This window comes from Chanodichthys erythropterus, chromosome 24 (assembly GCF_024489055.1).
Source record: "Chanodichthys erythropterus isolate Z2021 chromosome 24, ASM2448905v1, whole genome shotgun sequence".
In the NCBI taxonomy this organism is placed as follows: domain Eukaryota; kingdom Metazoa; phylum Chordata; class Actinopteri; order Cypriniformes; family Xenocyprididae; genus Chanodichthys; species Chanodichthys erythropterus.
In genome coordinates, this window is record NC_090244.1 from 16,380,835 (window position 1) to 16,398,679 (window position 17,845).

At 34.9% G+C, this 17,845-nt stretch overlaps 1 protein-coding gene across 2 annotated transcripts; it reads right to left on the reverse strand.

Moving 5' to 3' along the window:
• Positions 1-3,249: 3,249 nt before the first annotated feature.
• api5 (apoptosis inhibitor 5) lies at positions 3,250-15,153 on the reverse strand. Of its 2 annotated transcripts, none has more exons than XM_067379093.1 (14): positions 14,859-15,153; positions 12,877-13,038; positions 12,696-12,789; positions 12,501-12,566; positions 12,183-12,334; positions 9,248-9,454; positions 8,267-8,371; positions 8,034-8,123; positions 7,743-7,921; positions 4,900-4,993; positions 4,620-4,676; positions 4,441-4,529; positions 4,208-4,350; positions 3,250-4,127 (listed from the first exon to the last, which is right to left on the reverse strand). In XM_067379093.1, the coding sequence occupies exons 1-14, from the start codon at positions 14,928-14,930 to the stop codon at positions 4,048-4,050; spliced, it is 1,590 nt and encodes a 529-aa protein (XP_067235194.1). In that variant the 5' UTR covers positions 14,931-15,153; the 3' UTR covers positions 3,250-4,047. The 2 variants fall into 2 exon arrangements, with proteins under 2 accessions (XP_067235194.1, XP_067235192.1); XM_067379091.1 differs by having other exon boundaries at positions 9,227-9,454.
• Positions 15,154-17,845: the final 2,692 nt, after the last annotated feature.

The window sequence follows — 17,845 nt, forward strand, 5'->3', positions numbered from 1 at the left end:
AACAAAATATCGACTTTTCAACAATATCTAGTGATGGGCGATTTCAAAAGAATCAGTGAATCGGAGCGCCAATGTCACGTGATTTCAGCAGTTCAACCATTTGATACGAGATCCGAATCACTAATTCGAAACAAAAGATTCATAAAGCTCAGAAGCTTCATGAAGCCATGTTTTGAAAACGCTCATCACTAGATATTGTTAAAAAGTCGTTATTTTGGGTTTTTTTGGCGCACAAAAGGTATTCTTGTCGCTTTATAATATTAGGATAGAACCACTGTAGTCACATGAACTGTTTCAAATATGTTTTTAGTACCTTTATGGATCGTGAGAGTTTCAATGTCATTGCTGTCAATGGAGGACTCACTGAGCGGATTTCATCAACAATATCTTAATTTGTGTTCCGAAGATGAACGAAGGTCTTAGAGGTGTGGAACGACATGAGGGTGAGTAATGACATTATTTTCATTTTTGGGTGAACTAACCCTTTAAATCAATAAAAAGAATCGGTTCGTTTGGGAATCTAACTACAGTGGTTACACTGTATGGTGTTGATTCACTAAAAAGAACTGGCTCACAAGAGTCATTCACTCTGGAATCAGACTATACGCTAGTCAAGCAAGCTGAATCCTTTTTATTCACTAAAAAGGATTGGTTCATGAGAGTCATTCATTTGGGAATCTGACTGCAGTGGCCATACCATATGTTTTTGATTCATTAAAAAGTACAGATTTATGTGATTCATTCGATTGGGAATCTGTCTACACTGACCACGCACGCTCTGTTTTTTGATTCACTAAAATGAACCGATTCATATGAGACCATCTTCCAAACATCGGACTACTGGTCGTTTTCTTGTTTTTGTTTTGTTTAATAGAGTCTACCTAAAAAAATGGCTCTTAAAAATCATTATGTTTGCGCTGTATGTTCGGACTCGACTCACATACTGTTTTCGCCTACTCTAGTATGGAAGTAGGCATATTCAGTATTTAGTACGCTGTTCAATATTTGGTTCCAATATTTCCTTAAACAAGATTTTCCTTAAACACAACATCAGAGCCTTGTGAAACCTCAGGTGACCTGCTATTTAAGGACCTGCTGGGATGTATTAAAGTGCCACATTTAATGCAAATAACGTTAATTAGTCGACTTGTGGTGGTTTTCCACTCGAACCGATAAAGCCACTGCCCCACCTGCTCACTGCAGTATCGTGAACATTTTGTTTGATATCGTACGCTTTTTGTGCCAGCCTATTTTCCCACCTCTTGATTGGTCCATCGATTTATCACGTCTTACAGAAATAGCCGATCACTAGCGTGCTGTCTTGTTAAACGACAAAAGTAAGGCACGTCTTTAACACGATCAGAATCAAAGAGAAGGTTTCTCATTCAGTCAGTTTATCTCTCACAGCGAGCGGCGTGAGATGGCGCGTGAGGAGCTGAGGAGCTACAGTGACTGATTTGGGAAATACCTAGTCACGAGCGGCCGACGCTGCGTTCCAGTGGTCTGATAGCGCCACCTGGCGCTCGATGAACAGACCTGTTGGAGTGTGACAGATTTAACCCTAAAATGCGTCGGTGGCCAGTTTTGTTTGCTAAACATTTCACATGAGGCGGTTATTTCATCCGACATCAATTAATTGTTTTCACATTACTATTTTAAATTAAAATCAAGTAGGCTATATGTAATTTTAGGCTAGTGCTTTCTATGAACTTCTATTGTTTTTTGTTGATAGCTTACCCATCATCACCATTGCATTTTTAGATTTTACACTTATTACTGGGTCTTACAATGTAGACAAAATTTCCACAATATAAATTAAAATTAAAAATGAATTTTCACTGACATAGTCTAATTGTATCTCAATTGTGAGATGCATTTGAGTTAACAATATTGCTAATAATTACACAACACTAGAAAAATGATTAGATTAGACATTATATTAAAACTATTGATTAGAAAACACTATTAAAATTATCATAAACTTCCTTTATAATATCTTATGAATGCTTTTTTCCTGTTCTAAACTGTATACGTAGATGGCCATCTAGTGGCGTGATTCTTCCTAACTAACTAGTTATTAAAATTGTTTAATGTTCCATAAATTCGATCATTCCTGAGGACATGAAATGTGAAGATTGCAACACACATACATACACCAGGTTGTATTACAGACATTCCCAGGTGAAAAAAGTGCTATTTTCACGCATTAATTATGTACTTAATATACTAAAAATTCTTCTTTAGTACTAATTAAGATCATCTTAAGAACATCTAAGTGTACTCAACTGTGCTATTTTGAGACACTATGAAATATGAACTAAATTGTGCTTTTAATATACTATCTCTGTATTTAAAAAATGTAGTTACCACTTATAGTACACTATGGGTTCCAATGTACTATAAGTGATACATTTTTTAAATACAGAGATATTAAAATACAGTTTATTAAAAGCATAGAGTATATTAAAAGCAAATTTTAGTTCATATTTCATGGTGTCTCAAAATACCAGTTGAGTACACGTAGATGTTCTTAAGATTATATTAAGTAGTACTAAAGAAGAATTTTTAGTATATTAAGTACAAAATTAGTGCACAAAAAAGAGCACTTTAAGTATATTATATAAATGTACTTTTTTTTTTTACCTGGGTTAAAGTGATAGTTCACACAAAACTGAAAATTTTGTCATCATTTACTAACCATCTAGTTGTTCCAAACCTGAATAAATTTCTGTTCGGCTGAACAAAAAAAAGGAGATATTTGGAAAAATGCCAGTAACCAAACAGATCTCGCCACCCATTGACTACCAAATACTAGGATAGTCAATGGGGGGGACACAAGATCTGTTTGGTTACAAATATCATCCAATGTTTACAGCAGAACAAAGAAATCGGTTAGTAAATGCTGACAAAATTTTCATTTTTGGGTGAACTATCCCTTTAAACTTAGACTTATATGCTGTAGTTCAAACTCAATACAAAGTTCATGCGTTCAATTTCCAAGGAAAGCAAGGACTGAAAAAATACACCTTGAATGTCACTTTAGATAGATCTGCCAAATGCATAAATGTAAATATGCGAAAAGGCATTTGGGAGGAGTTTATCTCTTAAGCACATGAATGTTGGTAAAGAATAATATGTGAATGCAAGATTAATGGCACCTTTGATATAATTAGACTAAATATTTCCCCCTATATTCATAAATAAACCCACAAGATTCTGTTGAAAAAGGCAAAAAGATTTTAATGTGGGTGAAAAAACTAATTTGAAATGAAAACAGCTGCAATACATAAATGTCTGATCTGCGTAAATCAGAAACATTTAAATATCTCCTACAAACTAAGCATGCACAATCTTTGAAATCAAAAGTGAACTCAAACCTATGCAAGCAATATTTGAACACGATTGGTTCCTTAAATTATTTTTGTAATAGATTGAAAAGACAAGGCATTCCTACTCTAAAAGTACAACTTCCAGGGAATATTTTACTTATCTTGTAGAGGGGGGGAAAAAAATCTATATTTTAACGCAAAATAATTAAGTTAACAAAAACATCAGGTCATACAAACTTAAATATTTATGTCCTGAAAAAAAAAAGCAAGATAGCATAAGATTTGACCCACACAAGTTTATGATAAAATTCAGAAGGATATTTTTACGTCTTACAAATTTGTGATTTTTGAACCGACAAAAGCTCAGAAAAATTAAAAAGTAAAAAAAAAAAAAAAAGATACAAAGGATGCATGTCACCATACAAAAACACTTAAAAAACAAATACACCTTGGCAGTCTTTTGTTCCACAAAGATGATCCAGAAAGAAAAAGAATCCACACATTTGTAACCAAACAGATAACCAATGACAAGATGCTGTGTACGGATTTTCAAAAACACACCCAAGAATAAAAAAAAAAAACAATGTTGAGAGGAGCAGGATGGATGGCGGTCTGAGACGCAGGAAGGACCAGCGGGGAGAAAAAGGGTCAACACAGCACAGATACTGTTGTGTTGCGGTAATGCAGTTGCATGGGTATAGAAGCATATGCAGTCCTCTTAATAAATCCGGCCTCGGCTTCTGTTCCCTCTTCCTCCGAAGCCCCGGCCCCGGCCGCCCCTGAAGCCTCCTCGTTGTTCTGAGGGCACAGATGAGATTGGTTATACACACAGAGTAATTCATACAGTACTACTGCATAGGATTTGATCAGACACTCACCATATGAGAAGTTCCCAATGCTGGCACTGTATTTCCCGCTGGGCGGATTGTATATTTGCCGGGCGTCCCTCCTGGGCAAATTTGTGGGAAGCTTCTTTGTTGTCGCTGTTGTCCCGATGTCTTCTCCAGAGTGCCTCTTCTGGCTGTAGGATATACAGAGATCATGGAAAACACTTTAATAAGCAGACTAAACATGGTGATGTCTGGATGCCCAAGTTGATCTGTGGACGTACCCAATTGCTGCTGCCGCCTCGGTCTTCTGCACCGGTTTCCAGGACAGAGTGACTGTGCTTTTATAGGATGGAGGGTTATGAAACAGATCCTAGAGAAGATGAGAGAAAACAAGTAAGATCTCTTGTTCAAAATTTGACAACTGCAGAGAAACTTTCAGAACTATAATAAGAATTGTTACCTTGATTAAAACGTTTATGTTGTTGGTGATCTTCAAAGCCACAACTTTGATTTTATTCTGTGAAGGAGAAAAAAACAGAAGTGATTGAAAGTTATTATTTAAAAAAATACACGTGACTTGAAACACCTTGAATTTGCTAAAAAATGTATAAAAATAATAATATTAAATAATTTTTTACAGTGGTTTTATAAATCCCAGAACTGGCCAAATCCTATGAAGCTTTATATTATTTCTAGCACTTTTACAGACAAAGATTACTGCAAAAAGTGTGAAATCATACCTCCTCTGTCTTCAGTGCATCTCCAGTCTTGCCTTGCAAAGCAACTCGCAGTTGTCGAATATATACTTGTAGTCCACGTGCAAAATACTGTAACCTACAAAATAAAATAAATAATGCACAATGTTGACCATATATTTTATATATTAAATGATGTTTTGAATGGCTTTATACCATTGTTTGAAGCAACGCATGCCATATTTTATGTAAAAATAAACAAGCTGAAAACACTTTCTGAATTTTTTTTTTATTGCTATCATTTATAGCCATCTATAGCTATATATCTATAGGATTAAGCCTCAAACATCAACTATACGTTGGTTTGGTTTCTTCTTTAAAAAAAAAAAGAAAACATATGTATGTAATTGTCAAAAGTATCGACTTCGGTACCTATCGGTACTGAAATTTTAAAAACGTGACACTTTGAGCGCTGTCGACCGGATTCATAAACATCTCCGATTGGCCATTGTATTGACGCGCTCATCGGATGCCTGTGATTGGCTACAATGATCAACGCATGGGAGCATTTGAAAGCACACGGAAGTGTTTGAATTCGAAAGCGTTTTGAAAGTGGGAGTGCGAGCGATTGAAAGCAGATATCTAACAGTGGACCGATCTGCGATAGACGCCTGCTTTCAAACGCTCCCGTGTGTATCTGTGTAAGCGCTTAGTGAAGAGATTAATTGATGACTATTTACAACGTTTTTACAGCGTTGATCATTGAAGCCTATCACAGACATATCCAATGAGCCGTGAACACAATGGCCAATCAGAGAGGTTTTCGAATCCACTCAACAGCGCTCAAAGCGTCACATTTTTCCGACTAGGTACCGAAGTCGGTACTTTTGACAACTCTACATGTAATAATGGGGGCTTTAATACCATGTTTTTTAAGGAACAGTTATAGCTAGCAACCAGGGTGGTTCCCCAAGAAGTAATGTTTCCCTAGGGCAATTTTCCTGGTTGCATTCACAACGCCAGTAGGAACTCTGAAGTGATGTAAACTGTGCTTGTTGTTGTGACTTTCATTTTGACGACGCTGAGAACAACTCAGCCAGAGCCTGAGAACACAGTGCTCACATTCTTCGTCTGTGTTAGTTTACAATCTGTTTAACAGTCCTGTCTAATATGTTATTAGATAGAACTGTTATACAAAGAAAGTAGACAGTGTATGAAAAAGTATTAGCTTTTGCTGTGTGGTTGATGCTAGTATCTGAGCAGAAATACATACATAGAATCATGTTGTTTCGCATGGTCCACTCAAAGTCACGCTGGATTTTCTTCTTAGCGTAAGGTTGAGAGGTCCTATCACTGTTTTCCATGTTTGTAGAGTTAGTTCGTGGAGTAAATACATAGGCATCTTTTTAAAAATGGTGGGTGCTTGTGTTTTGCATTCGTTCAACCAATCTGCGTACACTAATGTCACTGGTAGTTCCTTGTTTTGCTGGGTTAGACAGTTTACAACACGAGATGCTCTAAACACACCTCTTAAGCATTGCAAATTAATGTAAGTGGATATTTTCTTTTGTTGTAATAGCACCTTTGAACGATTTCAAAATCGTGGCATCCGTAATCGTGATTAGAAATTCAATTAATTGTGCAGCCCTGTCACATGATCCATCAGAAATTATTCTAATATGCTGATTTGCTGCTCAAGAAACATTTCTTATTAATACTGAAAACAGTTGTGCTGCTTAATATGTTTGTGGAAACATCAGAAATCATTGATGAATATATATATATATATATATATATATATATCTCTATCAGTGCTTCCCACACAGACTTTACTTGGGCGGGCCACCCACATATAATAATAACGGCCGTCCAAGTATATTCGGAGACACATTTTTGCTTTTATTATTTTTATCCTCTTATACTTTTATATCCGCGCAAGATAATGAAACCATCCGTGATCAATTAACTAGTCGTTCCGTACCTGCTCGTTATGTGTGCGTCAGAACTGTTTACTCCCGCCAACATTCAAATGGACGCTGCATTTTGCAAAGTCACAAGGGGGCGCTGTTGCGCATTCTACAAGCTCATGCGACAGCGCTTCAGACAGTGATTCTCAATCAATGAAAAGCGCAGATTTATGCCAAGCGATTGCTAATGAACTTAAGTTGATGAATTATTACAAAGTCTACTTTATGGCCTTTATATAAAATGTTTTAGAAGATTGTAAGAATCTGAAGGATCAGCCTGCAATAGTACAGACATTTCAAAATAAGAGTACCTGTGTATTTCAGGCTTGTATATAATTAAAAGTCACACGCTAAGTTTTTTCTTTTTCTTTTGGGCATTATTGGTATTTTGGTTACACAATAAATTGTATTTAATTTGATTTCCATTTAATTCATAGTAAATTATTGCAGTCTCCCCTACAGGAAGGAGAACATAGGAAAATGTGAACCATTTAAATGCTGTAATTTTGCATAATTTACAATGCATAATAATGCATAATAGTAGTATGTAATTAAATGTAATATGTTATGTAATTAAAATTAATTTCAATAAATAAAAATACTGTTAAAAATCACAAATTATTTGTTTGTCACATGTAGTAGACCATTTTTGTGACGTGGGTAATGGGAGGAGTTTTTGCCCGGCTACCACCGCAAGTATATTTCAAACCTGTGGGAAGCAATGGATATATATATATATACAAGTATAGTTTATGCTTTGGTATTGAAATTGGTGTTAAAAATCAAGAAACTTTGTACTGGTACTAATGAATTTTTTTCATATCGTAACAATCCTAGTAATGACGCAAATGTTTCAAAATTTCAAATGTTTTCAGTAGCAACACATCCACTATCTTTCTCATGATTAATGTGAGATCTGACCTGATCTTGAAGTCCTTCAGCTTCTCTGCGCTGATTTTGTCGATGAGAAAGTCAGGTAGCTTTTTGCCCAGTTGGTGAAAGCTGAAGAGGAGACACTCCACATAGCTGAACTGCAATTTGGGCTCTTCATTCGCAGCGTTCTCTCCGTTCTCCTCCTCTGGAGGCAGGGGCATGAACTCCTGAAGACATTAGTAGACAGAGAAAGGGAAAAAAACAGAATAAGAGGATGTTTGATGACAAATAGGTTTAAGTGGAAAACCTATGAGTTCAGGAGTTTAATGTATGATTTACCAGGAGCTTCTCAAACAGCATATTAAGGTTGACCTCCAGTTTGTCCATGTCCCCACAATATGGACTCATCTCTGCTAACAACTTTAGTACCTGAAATGCAAAAATATTGTTTCTTTATATGAATATTTGGACTTCAATAAAAATATCTAAGCTTAATATGCAGAGACTATATTTAGGGTTCTGACAATTTTTGACAAATGATTTTTCTGTGATTTCCATCATCTGATACAAACCTCGAGCTGGATGTCCAGTTCTGCTACAGGGCTGGTGAGCAGACTGAGGTTAGGCAGAACAAATTCACAGAAGTATGTCACAAAGCGAGTAGAATGCACATTTTTCTGGAGAAGACAAGGACGAAAAGAAAAAAAAAAGTCAATAATTGTGATTTGCAACATTAGTAGTGAAATATATTTGTGGAAGACATGACCAAAACAAAACAAACACAAAAATCAAGTCTGAAAGGAAACTAACAATAAAACTATAATAAAAACATTCTTACAAAAAATGTAAACAAAAAAATTGTTTTGTGAAATATTGCTTATATAAATAAAATAAATTTGAAGCTACAGCATTTTTTTAAAATTTGGCATTTTTAACTACGGAAGAGGATTAGGGCCAAGCAATAATAAAAAAAAAAACCATCGAGATTAAATTCGTTAAATTACGAGATAAAACTCGTTAAATTTTGAGAAAAAAGTCGAGATAAAATGAGAATAAACTCATTAAATTATGACTTTATTCTCAACATTTTATCTCGACTTTTTTCTCGAAATTTAATGACATTTTTCTCATAATTTAACGAATTTGTTCTTGTAATTTAACGACTTTATTCTCAACATTTTATCTCAACTTTTTTCTCGAAAATTAACGACATTTTTTCTTAATTTCACGAATTTGTTGTCGTAATTTAATGACTTTATTCTCATTTTATCTTGACTTTTTTCCTCATAAATTTAATGAATTTTTTCTCGTAATTTAACAACTTTAATCTCGAGATGGTTTTAATTTTTTATTATTGCTTGGCCCTAATCCTCTTCCGTATTTAACAGACGCATTCGTTTCCGATGCTGAACAATTTATTCAGGCTTTTGAGCTTTTGTCAGATATTCAATAGTATATTATTGGAAAAACAAAATTATATTGATTGATCACATCCGCCACGGTGTGATACATGAGATATTTAAGGTTCTGACCGTTGCTGTGGTTTCACTCACAGAAAAGAGTGGCAAGGCCTGGCGTGTGCATTGCAAGAGGCGGTCGACGCTGTCAGCATCCGCAGGGTTTAGCGCCTGCTCCAGGAAGGCCTGCTCCACCACAAGTTCCACCAGCTGCTGCCGCCCGCTCACAGTCTGCATGCTCTTCAGCCCGGACAGGATACGCATCAGAAGCACAAACTCCTCCCCCGTCACATCCTCTAGCACCTAAGACAATGAAAGAGGAACAGGTCAAGTGTGAGGATGATTCAATGCCAATCACATCAACCTTGTGTGGTGTGACCATTTTGACCTTTCTATGACAAGGCAACGTTAGTTCAGGTTAGTTCACTCTCAAAATTATATTTGGAAGCATACACTCCTGGGCAAAATAAATGGGCCAAGCCAAAAATGGCTAAATATTTAGTGGTCTTTTAAAGGTCTTACCTATTTTAATCACAAATCACTGGTCAGGAAATTAGCAAGAATTGCACAAATAATGTAGATAAAGTAACTTAGTAGGGCTGACATTGCCATATTTTGTTTTTCTGTAATATAAATCACGATATGAAGAGAAAAAAAATTCACCAGATGACTTGAATAGCTCTATTTGGAAAGAATGAATCATTCTAGGATGATTGGGGTGATTTTGTAGGTGAGTGAATATGCATAGAAAATAATGAACAAAGCATAGATAAATATAATAGAACAGATACAAATTAAATAATGATTTATATTTTTCAGGCAAGTCTAACAGTTTTCAGGTACAGAAATTGAATAATCAAATTTAAAAATAACACTGCATAGTCCCACTGTATAAATTAAATATAATTCATTTGTGTTGAAACTACAAAAGTGATTTTTCTCTTAGTCTTTTTTTGTTTGATTAACATTCATGGCACAGAAAGCAGCAGGAATATTAGGCTGATGTCACTTTATGACCCAATGTGCTGACTTTTGATCTCCTAACTGAACTCCTCTCCACAAACAGATCATAGACATTAAAACAGTATAAATAAAAATGTTAACACTTTACAATAAGGTCTCATTTATTAACATTAATGTATTAACCAACATCAACTAACAATGAGCAATATATTTGCTAAAGTATTTATTAATCTTTGTTTATGTTAGTTAATAAAAATAGTCATTCATTGTTAGTTCATGATAGTTCAGTGTATTAACTAATGTTAACAAATGAAACCTTACTGTTTGTGCTTAATAAGATTAAGAGAAGACTTATTCATTTTTATGGTAACACTTTACAATAAGTGCAACCATAAATCACACTCTCTCAATATTCAAAGTGCAAAGACGACCAAATTTTTCTTTGATACAGAGCTGAGAGATGGTTACAACTACACTGCCCAGCCTATAATAGCTTTCATATTGAGAGATATCTGCATTCATCAGGGAGCCGCTTTCAAAATGCGGGGTATTGAAATCGTGTTTGAATGCGCGCTCGCGTTTACTTTCGTGCACTCTCTGTAAATATCTTCAATTTTTGCTAATTTCCTGACCAATAACTTGTGGTTAAAGGTGCCCTAGACTCAAAAATGTAATTTCCCTTGGCATAGTTGAATAACAAGAGTCCAGTACATGGAAAAGACATACATTGAGTTTCAAACTCCATTGCTCCTTGTATAAATCTCATTTGTTTAAAAGACCTCCGAAGAACAGGCAAATCTCAACATAACACCGACTGTTACGTAACAGTCGGGATCATTAATATGTACGCCCCCAATATTTGCATATGCCAGCCCATGTTCAAGCATTAGACAAGGGCAGCCAGTATTAACGTCTGGAGCAGCACAGCTGAATCATCAGACTAGGTAAGCAAGCAAGAACAACAGTGAAAAATGGCAGATGGAGCAATAATAACTGACATGATCCATGATAACATGATATTTTTAGTGATATTTGTAAATTGTCTTTCTAAATGTTTCGTTAGCATGTTGCTAATGTACTGTTAAATGTGGTTAAAGTTACTATCGTTTGTTACTATATTCATGGAGCAATCGCTATTTTAATTTTTAAACACTTGCAGTCTGTATAATGCATAAACACAACTTCATTCTTTATAAATCTCTCCAACAGTGTAGCATTAGCCGTTAGCCATGGAGCAAAACCTCAAATTCATTCAGAATCAAACGTAAACATCAAAATAAATACTATACTCATGATCCGACGCATGCATGACGAACATCTTGTAAAGATCCATTTGAGGGTTATATTAGCTGTGTGAACTTTGTTTAGGTACTGTATTATAGTCGAGAGCTCAGGGGCGGGGAGCATGAGCAATTTAAAGGGGCCGCAGCCTGAATCGGTGCATAGTTAATGATGCCCCAAAATAGGCAGTTAAAAAAAATGTATTTAAAAAAATCTATGGGGTATTTTGAGCTGAAACTTCACAGACACATTCAGGGGACACCTTAGACTTATATTACATCTTGTAAAAATAAGTTCTAGGGCACCTTTAAGACAATTCAATTACTTGATAGTTACACTACAATAAATTTATAAACTTAAACCTTTGATAAAAGTTGTAAAGTTATATTATACATTTTTTTTAGAACTTTGCACATGCATTTTAAACTAGATTTTTTAAATGATTTTTGCCCTTCTTTATTCACAGACACTTACTTTTCATTGACACAAACCTATTTTTTCATTATTACACCACCATTCGAAAGTTTGACGTTAAAGAAATGAATACTTTTATTCAGAAAGGACCCATTAAATTGATCAAAAGTTTTCATAAAGACATTTAATGGTACAAAACATTTCTATTTCAAATAAATGCAGTTCTTTTGAGCTTTCAGTTCAAAGAATCCTGAAAAAAAGGGTCATAATTTCCACAAAACAAAAATAAATAAATATAAGTAAAAATCTTACAGAGCCCAAACTTTTAAACAGTAGTGTATGTGTGGAAAATAAAAATATGGAGTGTAGATACCTTTTTTGTCTCTATGAAGATATAATCCTCAACCTCTTTTGTCATCGTGTCATCTGGCATCATTTTCAGCTTAGTAGAGAGAAACTTAATCGCTCTTTCTCGAACAATATCTTCTCCCTGCAGGATCTGACTGAACAAACCTCCCAAAGTTCCTTTAAAGAAACACACCAGGATCAAAAAGGACAATAACTTCACCTACAACATAAGACACTTTTAGTCACGACAGACACCATACAAAAATAATCAGTATTTATACGCAGAATTAACAGAAACCACATTCTACTCATAAAGCACTGAGGGCATAATGGAAATTAATACCTTTTGCGTCAATTTTGAATATGGAGATCAAAGCCGTGTTAACTTGATTGAATTCAGCAGAATCGTCTAGAAGATATGACAAAAAAATACCAGGATCAAACAGCTGGAAAAACAGCATGTCATTCAGTTTATTTACATCATCTAACAAACAGGTTCTTAGTAAATGTGAGATCTCAACTGAAAACTGTAGGCTACCTGTCTGCAACAGCTGTGTGAGGATGTCTGCGACTCTGGGTAAATTGTCTCCTGATGCGAAACGCGGGAGCTCTTTGATAGCCTGCCTTCGGATCTATATTCAGAAAAGAAGAATTTAGAGATATGTTTTCTGATATAACCACCCACAACATGCAAATCCCTGACGTGATGATGTACTCACGGATACATCCTCATCCTCACACAGATCAAGCTGTGCGTTGATGGCTGCATCGGCCAGCTCTGGAAAACTGCTGAAAAATTTAGGAATGAACTGTGCGGCCAGTCGCTTCTCCTTTGGACCTCCTTTAACGCCGTCCAGAATTACCTGATAAGCATCTTTGTGCTGAAAAAAAGAAAAGTGACATTTAGTACTACTCATTTTAAATAATAATGAAAAAGGAAACACTTTATGATAAGGTCGCATTTGTTAACATTAGTTAAAGCATAAACTAACAACAAGATATACTTTACATCTTTTATTAAAAGATCTTAATGTGGTAGTAAATGTTGAGATTAATATCAAATGTGAAAATGTTGGCCGATACCGATAATTCTTTATATTTGGAAACCGATAACAGATATATTGGCTGATAAATCTAAATCAAAATTATATAATTTTTGAGAGCCTGATTATAAAAACAAAAGTTAAAAGCCATGTCTCATGCACACAATTATAATGTTATTATTATAATTTTATGTAGCCTATATGACAGACTTGGCTGTACATTGCACTGTATTTTCCTTTTTGAAGTGATTTCAATCATATTTCAAGCAATTCAAAACCATCATGGTGAACAGTACGCATCTGAAGTGTCTCAGTTGAAGGAAATAATCCATTATTTATCTGCTTTAAAGGGTTAGTTCACCCAAAAATGAAAATAATATTAATATTATAATATTTATATTTTTGGTGCACCAAAAAAAACAAAATAACGACTTATTTAGTGATGGCCGATTTCAAAACACTGCTTCAGGAAGCTTCGGAGCACAATGAATCAACGTATCGAAGCATGATTCAGAGTGCAAAAGTCACGTGATTTCAGCAGTTTGGTGGTTTGACACGTGATCCGAATCATGATTCGCACAAAAGATTCATTATGCTCCGAAGCTTATTATGTTTTTTGGCGCACCAAAAATATTATTGTCGCTTTATAATATTAATATTGAACCACTGTACTCACATGAACTGATTTAAATATGTTTTTAGTACATTAATGGATCTTGAGAGAGGAAATGTCATTGCTGACTATGCAGGCCTCATTGAGCAATCGGATTTCAACAAAAATATCTTAATTTGTGTTCCGAAGTTCAACGAAGGTCTTACGGATGTGGAACGTCATGAGGGTGAACTAACCCTTTAATATATTGGCCAAATTTTCTTAGAGGGATGATTTTCTTATAATGGCAAAGCTGAATTTTCTAGCAGAATTATATCAGTTTCACAAAAATATTAAGCAACAAAAACTGTTTTCAACATGAATAAGAAACATTATTGTTAGTTGAGCACCAGCTTTGCCATCTTATGAACTTTTTAAAATTAAAAAAAGAAAATTGCTCTTTTAAATTGTAATAACATTTCACGATATTACAGTGCTTGCTGTAATTCTGATCAAATAAATGCAGCCTAAGTGAACAAAGAGTCAAATGATTATTTTTATTAGAGAATATATAAATATGTAACAAATACAGCGCATTTGATAATTCCATCAGATTTAATGCATCCAGACAAAGGAAAAGATAGCAGATTTGCATTATGTAAATATACTCATCCTTCCTCCTGAAAGCTTATCCTCAACTTTTAATCATTCATCAGTATCACTGCGCGCAGAACAGCGGAAACCCGAATTCACAAACACATTACGTTCACAGCGTAACACTAGCCTGCCTATAAACGCGATAGCTTTCTCTTCAACAAACCTCGAAAGAAACAAGTATTTCATCAGGTACATATGCTGTGGATGCACAGCTGCCCTAAAGGCTCGCAGATGGCCATCTTAGCTTACTTCCTTTAAAAAAAAAAAAAAAAAACCAACTATCGCTAATGAGCTAGCAGTCTAAAGAGGCCTCGCAGTCTTTAATGTCTATAAAATCCCGCCGAAACTGAATATCTAAAAAGTATTATTCCTAAAGAGCGACATCACAGATATATGAGGCTTTATTTACCGTGCTGAGATCCTCTTTTGCGTCGGCGAGGATGCCATAGTTACGGTAGAGATCCTCCACTGTCGCCGCCATCAGCGTGTCCGACTCTTCTCCGCGGGGTTTCAATGAATTACTGCAGTTTTGCTGCTCCTTCTGTGATATTTCCGCTGTATCCGCTCGAGATGTGCACAAACGCGTCAGGGTTTTAAAACACAAATGTGATGTGGGCCGTGATTGTTCTGTTATTATGAAAGCAAACGTTGTTGTCGCGTGTAGTACGCCAGCTTGGGTTTGTTGCTCTGTGCGGCGGGATGAACGTCACTTCGGCGTTTTTGGGACGTGATTGACAGCGTCATTGTTTGAGAGCGCCATCTGCTGGATCGGGTGACTGAAGACGCATCTATAGTAGCTACTTTTTTTTCCGTACTATGGAAGTCAATGGCGCACATCAACTGTTTGGTTACCCATATTCTTCAAAATATTTTGTGTTCAGCAGAAGAAAGAAAGGTTTGGAGTAACTTGAGGGAATAAATGATAACAGATTTTGCATTTTTAGCTTTAGCCCTATTGTACTCATTCTATATGTGAAAAAAAAAATAGTGTCAAATTTGATCATGTTAGCATTGTCATGTGAGCTATAGTGTGAGTTGTGTCATTTCCCATGGTCTATGGATAGTAAAGTGTCTATTAAAGGTGCAATATGTAATATTTTTGCAGTAAAATATCCAAAAACCACTAGGCCAGTGTTATATATTTTGTTCACTTGAGTACTTACAATATCCCAAATGTTTCCAACTATTTGTAAATCGTGAGAAAATTGCAATTTTAATCAAGGCTCCGGGACGTGTGAGGAGTCGACGTGTCAATTGCGTCATACCCGCGTGATCCTCGGTTACCGGTTTTATTTTGTAGAAACACCAAAGACTCTTTAATATATTATATGTTTTAATAGACAAGAGAACAACTTTTGATATATTTATAGACTGAAAACGAATTGTTGTTATATAGCTCAACACGTTTATATGGGAGGCCGTTTCAGCATAAAAACGTTCCAGCATTACTCGTCGTAATTATATTTTTACTAGTAACAATTAAATTAAAGAGCTCTATAATTTAATTTGTACTAGTAACAATTACAATTATAGAGCTCTATAATTCAATTTTTACTAGTAACAATTATGATTGTAGAGCTCTCTAATTGATTTATAGAGCTCTGCAATTGTATTCTTACTAGTAACAACTGAATTGTAGAGCTCTATAATTCAGTTTTTACTAGTAACAATTCCAATTAGAGAGCTCTACAATTCATTTATTACTAGTAAGAATTCAATTGCAGAGCTCTGTAATTCAATTGTTACTAGTAATAATCCAATTGCAGAGCTCTACAATTCCACTAGAGAGCTCTCTAATTCAATTGTTACTAGTAAAAACTGAATTAGAGAGCTCTCTAATTGTAATTGGTACTAGTAAAAAACTGAATTAGAGAGCTCTTTAATTCAATTCTTACTAGTAACAATTCTAATTACAGAGCTCTATAATTGTATTATTACTAGTAAAAACTCCTATTCATGAGATGCAAAACAGATTGCAGATTTCCCGCCTACAAAGGTGCGTTTCAAAATAAAAGCCCTGTGGTTCTAAAGTATCCTGAAATATTTTACAGACTTAGGTAAGATATTAATCATGTTCACATTAAAGCAAAATTAAGATGATGCCTGAGATGAAAGCCTATATTTAGTCGTTGTATTCATTCACCTTTGTATATTGGTAAAGCTAAGAGCCAAGAACACTCCATGTCACTGGACATAATATAGGGTGAAATGCCCTAAGCCACCCAAAGTGTTTTGACAAACTTGATATTAAGGAGTATAAATTCATTTTAAATATTTACAGTGTTTAGTATTGTTATGCAATAATAGAATGATTATCGCGGATATGTAATACAAAATAAACACCTCTAGTTGATTATCAATTTGTGTTAATAATAGGCGATTTGGCGTTGGGATGTGTTGTTTTTTAAATCATGTTGTTGAGTGCTCGTTGTCACTGTTATCAGAGGCGCGTGCAACAGGGTTCTATTCGATACGTTGAAATCACAAAAAACAAAATGCACATAAACGTGTCTCTGCTCTTGATATACAATCACTGATGAAAATATTTGGTTTTAATGAGAAAAAAAAATTATACATGGCTGGATTAGAACCGGCAACCTCTTGCACCCTAAACGGAGAAATGGCCACTAGTCCACCAAGACATTCAATTATCAGAGGCGGATCGTCGTATTTATTAACTAATATACATACTCTCGAGACTAACGACATTGTGTTATAGCAGATGTAGGAAAACTATCATATTTGAACACATTTATCATTTTAAAATCATATTATTATTATAATAATAATACAACATACCCCCCCCCCATACACATTCTTGTCCCACCCACTTTGTAAAACAAAGTTACGCCACTGACCCCAGTTGAATATACATAAGGCACGATTAGCATAATGATATGTCGCCGAATACAGAGCTCTGTAATGCAATTGTTACTAGTAAGAATTGCTATTGTAGAGCTCTGTAATTCAATTTGTACTAGTAAGATTGCAATTACAGAGCTCTCTAATTCTAATTGTTACTAGCAAGAACTGAATTATGGAGCTCTGTAACTTAATTCTTACTAGTAACAATTCGATTAGAGAGCTCTGTAATTCAATTATTACTAGTAAGAATTGCAATTAGAGAGCTCTACAATTGAATTCTTACTAGTAACAATTTGATTATAGAGCTCTATAATTCAATTACAGAGCTCTCTAATTCAATTGTTACTAGTAACAATTACAATTAGAGAGCTCTCTAATTCAATTGTTACTAGTAACAATTGAATTAGAGAGCTCTGTAATTCAATTATAGAGCTCTGCAATTACACATATCTTTAATGTGTATTTTTACTAGTAATAAATCAATTAGAGAGCTCTGTAATTCAATTGTTACTAGTAAGAATTCAATTAGAG